The sequence below is a fragment of the Lepidochelys kempii genome, chromosome 2 (genome assembly GCF_965140265.1).
Source record: "Lepidochelys kempii isolate rLepKem1 chromosome 2, rLepKem1.hap2, whole genome shotgun sequence".
Taxonomy (NCBI): domain Eukaryota; kingdom Metazoa; phylum Chordata; order Testudines; family Cheloniidae; genus Lepidochelys; species Lepidochelys kempii.
Window position 1 is genome coordinate 215,489,198 of NC_133257.1, and position 17,446 is coordinate 215,506,643.

The 17,446-nt window shown below is 39.0% G+C and overlaps 1 protein-coding gene across 5 annotated transcripts in view; it reads left to right on the forward strand.

Annotated features, from left to right (window-relative positions):
* The window catches only part of DGKB (diacylglycerol kinase beta), a 510,469-nt gene that overhangs the window by 145,902 nt on the left and 347,121 nt on the right, over window positions 1–17,446 (forward strand). For 4 of the 5 annotated variants that reach the window (XM_073333812.1, XM_073333808.1, XM_073333809.1 and 1 more), the window contains 4 exons: window positions 1,093–1,233; window positions 6,912–6,961; window positions 10,240–10,314; window positions 11,518–11,637. In XM_073333812.1, coding sequence (XP_073189913.1) covers window positions 1,093–1,233; window positions 6,912–6,961; window positions 10,240–10,314; window positions 11,518–11,637 — 386 coding nt within the window. Of the gene's footprint in view, window positions 1–1,092; window positions 1,234–6,911; window positions 6,962–7,795; window positions 7,824–10,239; window positions 10,315–11,517; window positions 11,638–17,446 lie in introns of those variants that run through there. The other variant, XM_073333811.1, reaches the window with a different exon arrangement.

Sequence of the window (17,446 nt, forward strand, 5' to 3'; positions counted from 1 at the left end):
CTATTGGGAAGTACTGGTTTTCCCATGTAGAATAACTTAAAGTAATTCAGAGGTAAATTCATATTTAGCGCTGAGGAGCTCCTGGCATTTCTATTTGGGTGCACACTGCCTTCTAAACACCCTTTTATTTATTTTAGTTTTCTTAATCTTTCTTACTATCTGCCTAAAAAATATGCAGGATGTAAACTTGATTTAAATTAATTGCTTCTGCATGCCCAAATTCTGTTTGCTGAAAGGCAAATCCTTCTCACCTTACTCACTCCAGTAATCCCATTGAAATAAGCATGGAATACAATTTGTGAGATGAATGTAGAAGATAGCGGGATTCTGTTTCCATTGGCTACAGCAAATATTTTAGCCAAGGAAAAATATGTGAGAGAGAGAGAGAAATTATGTAGGCAGCTTATCAGTGAAGAACCTGTTCTGAATGAATTACACAAAGTGTTTAAGAACAGTTAATCCTTTTGTTAAGATTCTCTTTAAACATTGCTAAGGTCAGTGAGAGACATAATAAACCTCCTTAATCAGAAACTTTTATGATTCCTCTCTGGGTTGTCATGTCCTCCTGTTGTTCACATCTTAACTTGGGGCTTGATCCTGCAAGTACTCACACATCTTTGGGAACAGTCCAACTAACTTCCGAATTGAAGCATGAGGATTGGCGGTGCTGAAATTTGTATTTTACAAATGTATTCGCATTAGTTTGACTCGATAATAATTGAAATATTTATATTAAAATTGGGATATTTATTTTCATAATATCTAGTGGCAGGGATTTTGACAGTTTAATTGTTTTGACAGTAATTAATTATTACGTGTATGACTCTGCTACTGGCTAGGGTACAAATTTAGGTGGCATGAAAGAGCATTATGTGGCAACAAGCATCTTTGAACAGGGAGCAGCATGTGAAGCTACATAATTTAGGAGGCCCATGGAGCTTCTATAGGCCCGCTGGAATGGAGGCAAATTTGGGCTGGATTGTGACAGCACAGTGGGAAAAAACGAATAACATATCCACTAAGTGAAATAGTGGTTTTGATTCTCAATGTATGTTGTTGATAAAGATAACAAACCATATGTATTTTTTCCAGGTTTGAGAATTAATAAAGGTACCACTACATCACGAACTGCTGCTCCTGCCAATTTACATGTACCAGATGTAATCCAGTTGAAAGACATTGTTTGCTATTTGTCTCTGCTTGAAAGAGGAAGACCTGAAGACAAACTAGAATGTATGTATATATTTTTTCGTATCTGAGGAAAAAGCTGCTAAATTAAAACAAAATAACAAAAGCCCCTAATAATTTGCTAATACATCCACCTGACTATAATGCTAGTAACAACAGACATTGCTTTATTTTCAGCTTTGCAAACCTGAGCTGTACGCAATCTTGAGGAAATTTTGAAATGGAAATTTCTGGCTCTAAATTTAAGACTTAATGAAGTATGTTTTTTTCTTAAAAAGTGACACTATAAAAATGGCATAGCAGAGTTCTGCATTCTTGTGTTTAGCTGATTTCCTTATCAAGTTTGCTCAGTAAGTTACAAGATGTATTTTTTCAGTTTCCAGCCTCAGTAATTGACCCTGGACTCTGACAAACTGGGTTCTTTCCATCTTGCACATCATCACTAGTAGTATAGGCTCTGCAGTCCAAATTATCCCCTCAGATACACTTGCACGACCACATTATCTCCATCAGTCATACCTTTGAAAATCCACGTAAGGCTAACGAGGATGCCTAGGGATGCTTAAGTGTGAGTGTAGACCATAGGACTTACAGATGTAGTTGAGATGTTAATATGGCCCGTATATCCTATGTTGCTAGTGGTTATCAGCAAGATGGAAAGAACCCAGTTGTGTGTCCAGGTGAGTCTGTAGGGCTAGCAGTTAGAAAATATGTCTTTACTTACAAACAAAGGCCTCAGTTCAGAAAAGCTATTAAATACGTGCTTTAAGTTAAGCATGTGCCTAAGCACCTTTCCTGAACAGAAATGCTTTCCTCCATCAGGACCTGAAAAGCTTGATATGGAAATCAATGAAACACAAAGAATATAGAACCCCACAGTGTCATGCTTACAGTCAGTTCTTGGGTTAGACTAACACATAAGCTACATCTACACTTGGAGCTGAGGGTGTGATTTCCAGCTTGAATAGACATACTCGTATTAGCTCTCATTGAGTTAGTGCTCTAAAATAGTAAGGTATCTGGGGTAGCCTGGGCATTGTCTAGCTGCCCTGAATATGTACCTGTGTGGTTCAGGCAGGTTTTTGCTTGTGGCTAGTCCATGCCACATCGCTCCTCACTGCCCATGCTACCATGGCTATGCTACTAATTTTAGTGTGTTACCTGAATGAGAGCTAGTTCAAGTATGTCTGCTCAAGCTGGGAATCACACCCCCAGCTCCAAGTGTAGACTAAGGTCCTTGCTGTCCTTACTGAGGCACAAGTTGTATTGATTTTGATGGGAGGTTTGTCTCTGTAAGAAATGCAGGCCCAGGCCCTGATAGTGTACCAAAGGTAAATATTCAGTATCACTGCTGTAAAAATACAGGCACTAGACTCTATCTGCTGGAAATTTATATTCATTGCAAGTTTAATGACCATGTCTTTTATAAGCCTCCAAGTTTTCTAGACTATAGCTAGCTTATAACTACAGCATGCAAGGTCCTAGTCCTGATAACATAGGATTAGTGGGAGTTTTGCCTGAGTAGTGACTGCCCCAAATTTGCCAATATCATAGCACTGGTATTGTATAAGTGCTACAATATTCCAAGGTTAATGATGTATTGGATGCTTCTCTGCAACCCAAAACAAAATCTGTGGATTATGTGTTGATCCCATGAATAGGAAAATCTAAATTCCTAGGTCTTAATTCAGCAGACAATACATTGAGCCCATCCAAGTGGCAGACTGTGAAGGCCCTTCCAGAATCCTAAAGCCCAGATCCTCACCTTCAGATCCACATTCAGAATGTGGGAAAGCTGCCTCCACTGATCCTAGGGATCTGGATTGTGGGAGAGGGTAGTGACTGGGGTGCTAAGCAAGACCCCGGTCAAGGATGCACATCTCCCTTAGGTCCTGCAGAGGTTCTCCAGAAAAGATGTTGCAGTCTGGGGCCGTATTATCTTCTGTATGCAGTCTCCTTTCCAGAAGCTGCATTGCCAGAGAAATCCCTGGTATTAAGACTCCCATGGAGCCCTGCTGCCAAGGAAAAGGGATTTGTCAGGAACCAGAGGTGCTCCAGAGGCACAAGACCCCTGCCCAGATGGTGGTGTCCTCTCACCAGTCCCTTGGTATCTACCAGCTTTCAGAAGAAATCCCACCCTGACTGGACAATGTGGAGAATTGTCTGTGAGGGGTTTTTTGTGGAAATTTCATGCCCTGGGGCCCTCTGCCACACAATGCAGTGCAATAATTTCAATCACAGCCCTTGCAGTATAAAATTGTTCTTAATACTGAAGAGATTTGATTGTGATAATTTATTTGGAATGGAGATAAATGTGTAATCCTAATGAACATCAACTGACGCATCATGCAGAATATAATCACTTGCTATAATGCTGTAAGAGGTGCTTTGATAAAACACAGAGTCCAAGTGGAAAAGCACAGAGTATTAAAAACAGGTCCATTTGCATTTTATGTTAAAAGTTATTTGGAGTGTTATCCTCATACACATTACAATATTTACATAAAACCGCTCAAAAATCTATTCTAATGTAGGTGTAACTGTTTTTGCTTCCTTGAAATGCTGTTTTTTGATTATCAAGATTTTATTTGCTGTTCTGTTTTTCTTCTACTACAAAGTCTGGCGCATAAGTGAACCTGATTGAGAGATTTGTCGAAATTAGTAGCATTTGAAAATGACAGTGTACATAATTCAACTTTTTTTTTAATTTACAAAACAAAAACCTGTAAATAAGTAGTTTACATATGCTTTTGATGACCTTTGGAAATTAAAATTAATTGCATCAGATAAGCATATACAGCAAACACTGAGATTATGTATTTTTGGTTATCACCTTCAACAGAGGAAAAATGTGTCCATATGGTCACAGTGTATTTCACCATGTAAATTAATGGTATTTACTAAATGAGGTCCTGATCCTGCAAACATTTAAGTACTCAAGTAACTTTGCACATGAGTAGTCTTGTTTCCAGAATCAGGAACCAAGTACTTCCTAAAGTGAAAACATTTTAGAGTTAAATAATGCAGTGATAGAATTCAATACAAAAAGAGTAGCAGAAAAAACAAGAAATTAAGAGGTGGATTGATCTAACTGTGCCCATAAAGAAGTCAATGGTTCTCCCATTGTCTTCAGTGTCAGCAGAGTTAGACCAAAACTGGATGCTTTTGAAAATCAGATCCAAGACACACAAAGGAGTGGAGAAGTTATGCTTTCAGATAGAATTTGAAATACGATGGAGACCCATTGAGGAAGAGAGATAAAAGTATGATATAATGATTAATAAATGTTAATCATTTGTTATAGATTGTTATAAAGTCCAACAAGTCAATAGGTTGCTTATAACCATGGCTTACGACTGTTTATAACACCTTCTACTGATGTACTTAAAGCCATCTTTAATGCTATTAATCATATCTGTGATGTGCTTAAAACATCTATTAATCATTTATTAACCCTTTATAAACTATTTATAAATGGAATTTTACTAAAAAGTGTTATCCAAAATTGTGTGGTGGATCGGAGAGGAATATAATACTGATTGAAGAATTGAAGCTGTACAGATTCATATTGAATATATTTGTGTTAATCAGTTTAATTCATCCCTGTGCAGAGGATACTTAAATACTAATTTGAGGACCTAAGTGGGAACTAAATCATGCATGGGCCTGATTTAATTGTTTAAATTGTTTAAAATTGCTAACATTATTGGGATTTTGCTATGTATTATAGCTATTTATTGATGCTTGTATATCAATAGCTATCTTGTACAGAGATACATATTTTCATGATTTAGTGCATTTTACTCTAGTACCATGTGTTAAAACTTTGGTGTTGTATAAAACTCCCCAGCTGACAGCACTGCTAGAGACTGCAGGACTTAGTATGAAATCCATTCTGGGAAGAGAAGGGAGATGGTGAAACAGTTTTCTTACTTTGAACTGAGAACTTTTAAGAAGATATCTTTTTCTTTAATTTAAACATTATCTGATGAGTCTCTTTCAGTTTGGGAGATTCTGAAAGGTTTCATAAGTAAATCAGTTTCCTCAAATGTAATACAAGTGGCTGCTCAATGGATGAGACAATAAAGACAGACAAATTTATGCATAGGCACTGTACCTTTTAAGAGGTTGATGGTATACGGTGTCTTTACACTCGCTATAATAAATATTCCATTAGTTACAGAAAAGAATATGTGAGGTGCTGCCCTTAAGATACTTACGCTCACAAGGGGCCACACAGTATACATTAAGTACTACCTATGGGGCAGAATGGCCTTGAGCACCAGTTCAGGAAAGCACTTTCATGCATGCTTACATTCATTCTGTTTTCTGTAGTAGAACTAACTTATGTGCACACTTAAAATTAAGCATGTAATCAAGTGCTGAATAGGAATGAGCTCTTGAATTGGGCCTAGATATGTCAACAAAATTTCAGACAATAAGACCAGGGAGATGCTCTAAAGCTGTCTACACTGCACTTTCATCGGTAAAACTTTTGTCGGTCAGGGGTGTGAAGAAAACACATCCCTGACCAACAAAAGTTTTCCTGACGAAAAGCACTGGTGTAGACTGGCGCTTTGTAGGCGGGAGAGATCGCTACTGCTGCTCGTTGGGGGTGGTTTTATTTTGTCAGCGGGAGAGCTCTCTCCTGCCGACAAAGAGTGTCTACGCTGTGGACCTGACAGCAACGCTGCTGTAGTGGCCCAGCTTTGCTGCTGTGAGGTGTGCAGTGTAGACGTAGCCTAAGAGACCATTACAGTTGACTTCAAAAGGAGAAGAATTGTGCCCAATAGCTCTATTTTATATATAGGGCCCTACCAAATTCATTGTCCATTTTTGTAAATTTCACCATCATAGCATTGTAAAAATCTTGAATTTCATTGTTTAAGATATTTAAATCTTAAATTTCATGGTTTAAAAACCAAGAATATGTATTTTTAAAACAGCAAAATATAAACATGTAAAGTCCTTAAGACTCAGCATTTCTCAAATTGGGGGGCCCAACCAAAAAGGGGGTTGCAAAGCTATTGTATGGGGGGGCGGGGGTTTGCGGTATTGCCACCCTTACTTCTGCGCTACCTTAAGAGCTGGGTGGGTGGAGAGCTGCAGCTGCTGGCCAGGTGCCCAGCTCTGAAGACTGCACCCCCACCAGAAGCAGCTCAGAGGTAAGGGTCTCATGGTATGCTGGCAGCAGTATTGCCACCCTTATTTCTGCACTGTTGCTGGTGGCAGCTCTGCTTTCAGAGCTGGGCGCTTGGCCAGCAGCCACCACTCTCCAGACACCTGGCCCTGCAGGGTAGGGTAAAAGTACACAAAAGACCAGATTTCATGGGGGAGACCAGATTTCTGAATTTGGTAGAGTCCTAATTATATACCAGTATTGTGAACTCAGTGAAACCAGGGAAAATTTTACTTTGCAGGTATGGAAAGTATATTTACTGTTGCATTCAGCTGACCTGAAAACTAATTTCAATAATTTCCATGGGTACAATTAGCTAATGAGTAAGCATTTGTAGAACTGCTATCATCATAGTGGACTAAAAGCACAGAGAGAGTGCAAGAGGAGGCCAGCAAATTTTCTAACAGGGATCCTGTTTTCTGTAGATATAATCAGGATCCCAGTTTCAAGTCAGGCGGTAACTCTCTGTCTTGCTCTCGAGTTAAAGGAAAATGATGTACATCTTACATTTTTTCTAATTTAATGGTCCTTTTTTTTTTTTTAGTTATGTTTCGCTTGTATGACACAGATGGAAATGGGTACTTGGACAGTTCGGTAATTTTATTTCTATTGACATATTATGCTAGCATGAACCGTAACAGTGTATTTGTATGAATCCATGCAGAATGCACACTTTGGATAAACACAAGTAATAACTGGGTATAATAAAAATATTTGTCATCCAGGATATTTTGAGGCTACTCCGAACAATTTGTCCTTCTGCTGAGCATATCCACTTCCCCCTCAACTATAGAGATAGTCAAATGTTGAATCTCCCACTGTGAAATCATTCTTCTGATTTTTAGTTGTAACGTTTTACTGCAGGAGGCAACTTAACTCAGCTCCCAAAACCCCTTTGTACTTATTGAGAGCTGTACATGAAAGAGCTATTTGTAGGGTTGTATTGAGAGGGAAGAAAGGTGCGGCTCAACTTTCTGGGAGAAGGTAATAGCAGAAGATGAAGGGGAAAGGCCAGCATGTTCAGAGAGGCCAGAAATGAGGATACATGGTTAAAGGAGAAGTTTAGGAGTAATGCTTGATTATACAATTAAGAGAACATCAGAGAGATGTTCACGAAGTGTGTGGCTTGTGGGCAGAGCTGGCACTAGGCATAAGCAGATGAAGCAATTGCTTAGAGCCCTGAACAGCTCAAGGGGACCCACTGTTCACTTTCAATTATAAGACCTTGCCTTTTTAGTAGTGTGTGTTTGGGGGGAGCAAAAATATTCCTGCTTTGGGCCCCCAACAGGCTAGCACCGGCTCTGTTTTCAGATATTGGGAAGGAGCAGAGACTCGCAAATTATTGGAAATGGGGATAAGGCAGGCATCTTTGTCTTTTGCTTCCTCCACTTCCCCCCACCCCCCTGAAAAAAGCGGGGAGAGAAAAGAGAGAGATTGGCATATAGGAGGAAAGAAGGTAAGGGGATATACATATACTTAAACTGGCACTGATAGTGTTCTAGGCAACAGGGGGTTTTAACAAATATCAGCCAACTAATGCATAAGGGATAGAAGGTAGATTAGTTTCTCAAAGCTTCTAGCATCCTGTAGAATGAATGTGAAGAGGTTCTATTTTCTTATTTCAGTTCACAGGCTGTAACAGTGGTTGTAGGGTTAGATTTCATCTCCCCAGCTGTGTTACACTCCCCTCTCCTCCACTTACCTACTCAGACTTTATGTGCTGGAGTGGATTTGACTCAGTGATATGAACACACATTTTCCAGTGGGCGAACACCATGTTACCACAATTCAGAAGAGAGAACCAATTTAAATATGCCTTTCATTAAATTAAGTAAGGATCAGTGACAGCTCAAAGGAGAGAAGTTGTGGTGCCCAATGCTAATATACAGGTCAGAACATGATATACAGTTGATCTTTAAATTTAACTCAGAAGAAATTCTATCCCTGATTAAAACATCACCCTTCATAAAGGATTATTAAAGCACTCTTGGATGTTAATAAAAATTTTAATTATGACAATGTGAAGAGTTTTTGGAATGTAAAAATCACATTTTAAAGTCCACATTTTAAGGACTAAGCAAAAGTAAGATTATTCAGGAATGCAGTGTCCTTGTTTCTCCACACTATTTCTTCCGCCTTGTTCTTGTAAGCTTTTTCAAGCACACGCACACAAAACAAGAGGCTGGAGAGAGGATTAGAGAGCCTTCACTGAGTTGGGTTCTGCAGAAAACAGAAATAACTGCAGAAAAATATTGACGGGAACTCTTTCAAACATTGACATCTAAAGTGTGCCTGTAAAATCACCATGAGTAGCTCCCATTGTGTGTGTATGTGAGCAGTTGTGCATCCAAGCATGCATCCAGTTGCATGCACAACTACTGATTTTGTGTGTATGTATTTTGCAGGTGCAACTTTGATGCCAGTGTTTGAGAGTTTGTTTCAAAAATTTTGTGGCCAAATTCAGGTTGCCTCTTGTTCATAAGAAAGAAAAAAGGAGGGTAAGCATGGTACAACTTTTGTACCTTATTCCTAGCTCCCCTAAAACCCATGGAATACACACTCCATAGATGCATTCCAGGAGGAATCTGAGGTCAGAAAGCATAGTATCTTTAAGTGTGTGTTCCTTGAACCCCTGTGTGCCCTTCCTTGCTGGCATTACTTGTTGGCTGCACGTGTAGGAAGTGGTGGTGGCGGTGGCGAGGGAGGCGGTTATAGGAACTCTGGGGGTTTGAATAATGTTGCAAAATAATGCCATTTTTGTTGAGCCTTTCACATTATGGCCATTTTCTGAAGTACTGACAACTTGGACTGCAACTGGAGTTGAGTCCTCAGCCCCTTTGAAAATAAAGGCCCCATAGAAATAATTGTAATAATAGTATATATTCACTTGCACTCAGTTTGAGAGCAGTAGTGAAGAAGGCCTGAATGTGTCCCCTCCTCCCCGCCCCCCCGCCCCGACATGCATGCTTTTCTTATGGATGCAATTTATACTGGGCCTGAGTGCTGAACCTAGAGCAAAGGGGCAGATTCTTAGCTGGTGTAAACTGTCATAGCTCCATTGATTTCAGTTTACAGTAGTTGAGGATTTGCCCCCAGGTTTGTACAAATATCTAAATGGAAGTGTACCAAACTTACAATTACATTAAAACATATCCATATCTGCATAATATACATTACCCAAAAATATTAAAATATCATTTGCATACAGTAAGTTCCTGTGATCCTGAAACACTCAAGCATACCTTGATGAACCAAACCCGTGGATTTAAATTAATGACATTTTGTGGAACTGAAATCAGCACGGTGGAGATAACACCGCAAATTTGAAAGAAGATGGTTCAGTGAGAGCCAATCCTTACTAGTCTCGCTTCCAACAGCACAAATCATCCCAGTTAAGTGATGAGCATAAGTTATACCTGACCAAAGCAACCTGCAAAATGTGAGTTCAGGTCCTCCTTTTTCAATGAAAGATTTTCTTTCTCCAAGGCCAAACATATACACACACACAAACCTCACCCTAAAATATTCCCTTCTTAAAACAATTAAAAGTAATCCTTTTATTCTGCTTAATGGAGTCTCCAATGGATATTTATTTCTGATTTTAACTTCTGTTAGTAATTATATTGATATTCAAATATATATCATATAACTGCTGATTGAATATTTTTACCTTATACTTTGATGTATTAAATGGTTTGATGTTTAAATGGTTTTGTTAAAATATAAATTTAATATTTTCATCCGTAGAGATGATGCATCCAAATACGCTGTCAGTCTATATTAAAACAATTATAAACTATATATCTGAATTGTAAGAAAATCGGCCAGTATGGTACTGCATTAAAACATCTTTGTTCTTTTTTCCTGCCTAGGAGCTAGAAAATATCATCACTCAAATGATGCATGTTGCAGAATATCTTGAATGGGATGTCACTGAACTCAGTCCAGTAAGTATTTTGTCAGATCATTGATGCAATTAATTTTGGAAAACATTCTGTAATGTCCCATGAATATCTGTGATATTAATACATATATTGAGTACTAAAAATAATAATAGTTGTTGCTTCTTTCTGGGGCTGGCATTCAGCCCTTTCCTAATCTTTTTTCCAGTGAGGACAACGTAGCACCATGGTCATAAGTCTGAAATATATGCCCTCCACTGAAGTTTAAGGCTTTCTCACCATTACATTTAGTAATTCACCTTCTCAGTGTGCCTGGCACATATCTACCCAAAACCCATGAGGGGCAGGAACTATCATCTGTGTACAGCACACCTAGTACAATGGGCCCCAAACTGCACTTTAGAAATCTCCATGACCCACTCCATAGTCTGCATTACTGCTCCATGTACACAAACCCTTAAATGCAAGCAACCATTTCTGGTGTTTTTCTTGGATTTATTAGCTAAACATTGATTTAATTTTTTAATTTGTTTTTATTGGTGGTGTTTTATTGGTGCTTATCAGTCAAAAGCTAAAATCGGAAGCCATAAAAACAGAATTTAAGTGATGCATATGGCCTTGTGCTACCCTTGACTCAGGGTGAATTTTTTCCCTAAGCTTTATCTTTCCATAGAACTCTAAGAATCTGTAACGCTACAAGGATGGTAATATGAAACTATGATATATAATGTCACTTCTAGAGCTGAATAAAAATAGTAAGAGTGTGTCACAAAAAAAAAATCATTTTCTTGAAGTTTTTGCTGAAAACTGGAAAATATAATATTTCCGGTTCCCTGTCTCCATTATTTGCCTGTTTATTTATTTGCTTCCCCCCAACCAAAACAAAATGGAGGAAAGAGGGAGGGGAATACAGAAAATACAAGGGTCAATGAAAAAATTGGGGTATTTAATTTTTTTTGTTTCAAAATTTGAAAATGTTGAAAAAAATTTCCACAAAAATATTTTAAATGTGCTTTTTTAATTGAAAAAAAAAGTTTTACCAGTTCTAATAAGGACCTAAGTATGGTTTGGGGGCGAGGTGAGGGGTAAAATGACTTTAAATACATTTCTTCCAAAGTTGCCACATAGGATACATTTTACTTTGCTTTTTCCTTCAGAAAGTGGGTGGCTCAGGGTTAATACATATTTTTGTTTTCTTAGAACATCCAATTTATAGGTTTTTGTTTGTTTTTGCTTTTAAATCTACAGATCCTTCATGAAATGATGGAAGAAATTGATTATGACCATGATGGCACAGTATCTCTGGAGGAATGGATCCAGGGCGGAATGACGACAATCCCACTCCTGGTGCTCCTTGGATTAGAGAATGTGAGCATTAATCTAGCAATGTCCAAAGGGTAATTTATGGATCAGATGTGGCCCCAAAACTAATATATTTGCAATCTGCCACCACCTTCATCTTAACTATGGAACTATGACATGCAGAGACTATCCAGTATGTGGCTACCTCAGGGGGAGCAGTTGAGCCAAGGATGGAGAATTACATAATGAGACCTATTATTGCTATAGGCCACAGTTTCGTATAAAGGATGAAAACAGCTGTAATAATATTAATTTTATATCAGTTAGATGCAGCTGTTATATTGTTGGCAAAGTGCCAATGCCATCTGCCTTCTTGCATTTGAGCTAACTTTGGGCACCTCTCTTTTAGCATGTCTCAGGTGTGTGATTTTGATGTAAAAATATTTGTATTGAAAATTTTCTGTAGTACTTCACAGACACTTAAATGGAGATATTAAAGAAGTTCCTCCACCCCAAATCAAGCCCAGAGTGTTGCAATTATGCAATCAGTTATACGATATTTTTATAAAGGTTGGTTAAGTTTAGCACTTTCTATTGCTAAATATATAACAATATAATAGTTGTGTAAGACTTTTTAATCACAGGATCTCAAAATTCTTCACAAATATGAATTGATTAAGCCAGTGAAGGAAGTATTCCTTGGTAAATATTATTTTCTTCTTTTTACATATGTGGAACTGAGGCACAAAAAGATTGTTACTTGCCCAATACCACAGAAGACATCACTGTCAGAAATGGGTTGCCCTTTTTCCTGACTCATATTCCTAGATTCGTAGTTAGATAGATTCATAGATTTCAAGTCCAGAAGGGACCATTGTATCGATCTAGTCTGACCTCCCATACAGCTTCCCCCAAACAGATCCTAGAGCAGATCTTTTAGAAAAACATCCAGTCTTGATTTAAAAGTTGTTAGTAATGAAGCATCCACCACGATCATTGGCAAATTGTTTCAGTGGTTAATAACCCTCACTGTTAAAAATTTACCTTTGATTTCCAGTCTGAATATGTCTAGCTTTGACTTCCAACCATTAGATTGTATTATATCTTCCTCTGCTAGCTTGAAGAGCCCATTTATTGGCTATTGAATATTGAATATTTATTGAATATTTGTTCCTCAAGTAGGTACTTAAAGACTGTAATCAAGTCATCCTTTAAGCTTCTCTCTGGGTATCTTTATGCTGGGTGGGGGGAACCAACAAAAAACTGAAACACCGCCGGCAGTGAGTCTCAGAGCTCGGGTCTCTAGACTTGGGCTTGCAGGTCTTGTGCTACAGTGTTAAAAATAGCAGTGCAGATGTTCCTGCTTAGGCTGAAGCTTGGGTTCTGAGACCCACCCCTCTTGCTGGGTTTCAGATCCAGAGCTCTAGCCTGAGTGGGAATGTCTAGGCTGCTGTGTTTAGCACCATAGTGTGAGCCCCAGTGTGTAGACCTGGATTCTGAGACTCACTGCTGTAGGTGTTTTTTTTGCAGTGTAGGCATACCCTATGGTTAGGTGTATAGATTGAGCTCCTTGAGTCTATCACTATTATACTTTCTTAATACTGTAATCATTCTCATGGCTCTTCTCAGAGCCCTCTCCAATTTTTCAACATCCTTCTTGAATTATGGACACCTGAACTGGACACAGTATTCCAGGAGAGGTCACATCAGTACCAAATACAGATGTAAAATAACCTCTCTACTCCTACTCAAGATTCCCCTGCTTATGCATCCAAGAATTGTGTTATCCCTTTTGGTCACAGCGTCAGACTGGGAGCTCTTGTTTAGCTGAACTGAATAGTTCGGAATGCTGCCTCTCATATAATGGATATAGAAAGTCTATATGTTGCTTTTCCCTAGTTCTTATTGCGATATCGAATGGCTACTTTGGGGGGTAATAAGAAACTATAGTTTTCAGTGGGTAAACTTCACTTTTTTAGAATTTGTATCTGCCTAATTCCATCTATAGATTAATGTAAATCCTTCTCTATAACATTATGTCATGAGTATGTTGAAGGCAGAAGCTGAAATATTCCAGTGGTGCACATACTGAACATAGGCCTGGAAAATACTAAATTAGATTAAACCAAATGACTTCTAGACTTTCATAATGTATTTAAAAATATTTCTTTTAAGGAAAAAAAATTGATAATGAATATTTTCCTGAGCCAATCCAACAATCAAAATTCCCTAGCATTCTGAAGTACTTATCGGTGTGGCTGTGCATCAGCGCTTTGTCTATCCAGGAATATTTGGATTTATGTGGGAAAAATTAAAATACACAGTTCTGAACAAACGCTTATATAACTCATATGAAGTTTATTTTTGATTACTTAACAAAACAATATTGAGGGGTCTCCATAATGTTTTATTTCTTGAAGACTAGTATAGGTGGCTAATGGGAACTGTAGTGCTTTACGCTATATTATTGTTCATGAATGATTAGGCCACCAACTCGGGGGACTACACAAGCTGCATCATTAGTCTACCAGGAAAAGTAGTGTAACATTTCACAGGAATGGTGAAAGGCTCTAACATTGCCCCCCCCCCCCGGATTTTTTTCTTCTTTTTCTTTTTTTTTTTTTTTTTAGAGGTCTTTTGGTCCAATGGAATCATACAGCAGTTTCTAGAGGAAAGTCACTATTTCTCATTTTCCATGGAACCAGCAAAAAGTTATTTTGCCTTTACTGTTAGGTTTACAATTTGTGTGTATATGTTGAATGGTCAAATCTAGATATATTTTTGGATACTGAAAAGTAAAGTAATATGAAACTCTTTTGTCTCTGTCCTCCGGAACAATTTACGAAGAGAACATAAGATAGATGATGGAATGATAGATGACATAATTGTGGGAATGGTATGAGAAATATTTCTATTTGATAAAGACACTGCATAATCGTGACATTACATAATACTCCTGAGGGAGTTCTGTGCCAAAAAAATAAAAATTCTGAATCTGTGCACAATATTTTAAAATTCTGCACATTTTATTTGTCAAGAAATAAATGTGGAGGCTCCAGCATGGCAGTGGGGAGCACAGGACACTGGCTGTAAGGAGGTGGGAGATCACCCTGCAGCCCTCTTACTCACGGGACATGGACTTGGCAGTAAGGCTGCACTCAACCCTGACACAGCACAAGGGCTGAGCCTGCACCAGAAACATCCCAGGGTCCTGTCCCTCTGTGCCAGGTGCACCAGGTGTGGATAGGCAGACTCAGCTTGGCAGGATCCAAGTGTGGAGGGTCTTAGTGTGTGTGGCGATCCAGGTCTGGGTTGAGAGGGTTGTGTGGGGGGTAATCTGGGTACGGACGGCTCAGTGAGGGGGTCCAGGTGTAGGTGGGAATCTGGATGCACAGGAGGGGTTGTTGGGGGGGTTCTGGGTGGAGGGGGAATGGGATTCTGCTGAGGGGTCCAGGTAAAGGTGGTTGGGGTTCAGTAGGAGGGGTCTGGGTACAGGGGTAGAGGTCCTGATGCAGGCGATAGGATCGGCAGGGAGGACGGGTGTCCAGGTGCAGGGAGATTGGGCTCAGCAGGGGCGGGGTCCAGATACAGGGGGGAGGGGCTCAGCAGGGAGGGCTGGATGCAGGGGAGTAGGGGTTTGTGGGGGGGAATTCTGGGTTTGTGTGGGGGGTGAGGCTTGGTGTGTGGGGGTCTGGGGATGAGAGGCTCAGGGCTGGGGCTCCCCATGACAGGGTTTGGGCTGGGCTGCCCGGCCTTCCCGGCCACAGCTGCATGCAGGGCGTGCTGCCCTGGCTGCGGCTGGTTCTGGGCCAGGCCTCCCGTGTTCTGAAAGAAAATGGTGTATTGATTGTCTTAATTTGTTGATTTTAAGGCCAGAAAGGACCATTGTGATCATCATAACAAAGACACCGTTTCATCCTGTAATTCCTCCACCATGGTCAATAATGTGTGGTTGAACTAGTCCATATCTTTTAGAGAGACATCCAGTTTTGATTTAAAGATTACAAGTGAATGAGAATCCACCCGATCCCTTAGTAAGTTGTTCCAATGGTTAATTACTCTCAGTATTAAAAAATATGTGCCTTATTTCCACTATGAATGTGTGTACCTTCAACTTCCAACCACTGGATTTAGTTATATCTTTTCCTGCGAGGTTAATAAGTCCTCTTCTGCCAGATATAGTCTTCCTTTGTAGATATATTTAGACCATGATTGAGTCAGTTCTTAACCTTTCCCCCTCATCCCTCAATAAGCTCCTACAGTGTTTTAATTGTTTGATATTGGGACAAATAGGGGTGGGGTTGTGGAGTTGCTTGGTTCATTTTTGACTGTCTACAGGGGTTTTATCTCTTTGCTGAGATATTCTTTCTCATTTTGTATAAAACATTCATATATCAATCAGTGAGACAGATCCTCAGCTGGTGTATTTGGTCACCGTTCTATTGACTTCAATGGAACTATGACAATTTATATCCACTGAGGATCTGCCCTGATACCTTTATCACCTCTGTGTTACACCTATAATGTGTGTATCCCTTAAAAGAAAACTGAATTGCTAACATAAAAACGATTTAAGATATTAAATCACTAACAATCCTTTAATTAGTCTTTCTTACTGACTATATAGCTGCCCCACTTAAGGGAATAGCCATCTGAAAGTAGTTAAAATGAGACAAGGAACTATATTACATAAATTGCAAGAATTAAAAAATGATCTCTCTGTTTTTTCCCCTTTATTTGCTTTATCCCTTTGTTCTTTTTTTCTTAGTGCCTGATTCTGCAGCTGCACTGCAGGCAAAACTTTCATTGAAATAAATGGGAGTTTTTCCTGTGGAGCAGCTGCAAAATGAAGACCAGTAATTGTATTTGTATGACGCCTCTTGCCAAGGCAATCAGCATGCTGAACAAACAATTATAACACAATGCAATTAAATTTTAATTGCTAATTAATTATCTCTTGTTTTATACAATGCTTTGAAAATCTAAAGCAAGATCTGAATGTTGTGTAGTACAAATATTGTTTTGTAATTTATGTATTAAAAGGCCAGATCTAAGAATATTATATCTGGTTAATCACCAGTTAACCCTTTAGCACTGGCTGAATGCATCCATCAAGCATCATATCTACTAAAACTGTTCCCATTAAACACCAATAGTAATTATTCAATAACATTTGCTTAAATTGCTTCCCTTGGAGATGTTATAGTAAAGTAGCTCTGGTTCTGACTAAATGAAAATTCAGGATGTTTTGAGTGATTAGAAAAAAGGGAGTTAGAATGGAAACCACCATATAGCCTTAATTCTAATGGTTGCTGCTACTACCACAATATGATATTTTGCACCTATTTTATATAGTGCTTTCCATTTCAAAGGATTTCAAAGTGCTTTAAAAACACTAATAAATTAAGCCTGAAAACAGCACCATGAGGTAGCAAAGCATGTTCATCCCTTTCTTACAAATAGGGATTCTGAAGCACAGACAGTTTAAGTGATTTGTCCAAGGTCAAAAGGAAGTCTGTTGCAGGGCTGTTTAAAGAATCCAGATCTCCTGGTGCCTCGGGCAGGTTTAAGCTTCAACTTAAAATGCTGTAGCAGCGCCACTGTATCATTTCAGTGAAGATGCTACTATGCCGATGGGAGAGCTTCTCCCATTGCCATAATTAATTCACCTCTTCAAGGGCAGTAACTCCGTCAATGGGAGAAGCCCTCCTGTCGATGTAGCAATGTCTACACCATGGCTTAGGTCAGGATAACGGCATTACTCGGCTCTGGATTTTTCACACCCCTGAATGAGGTAGTTATATTGTAGACCTGACCCTGGTCTACACTTAGTATTTAGCCACAAGACTTTTCTTACGTTGATTTGATAGTGTAT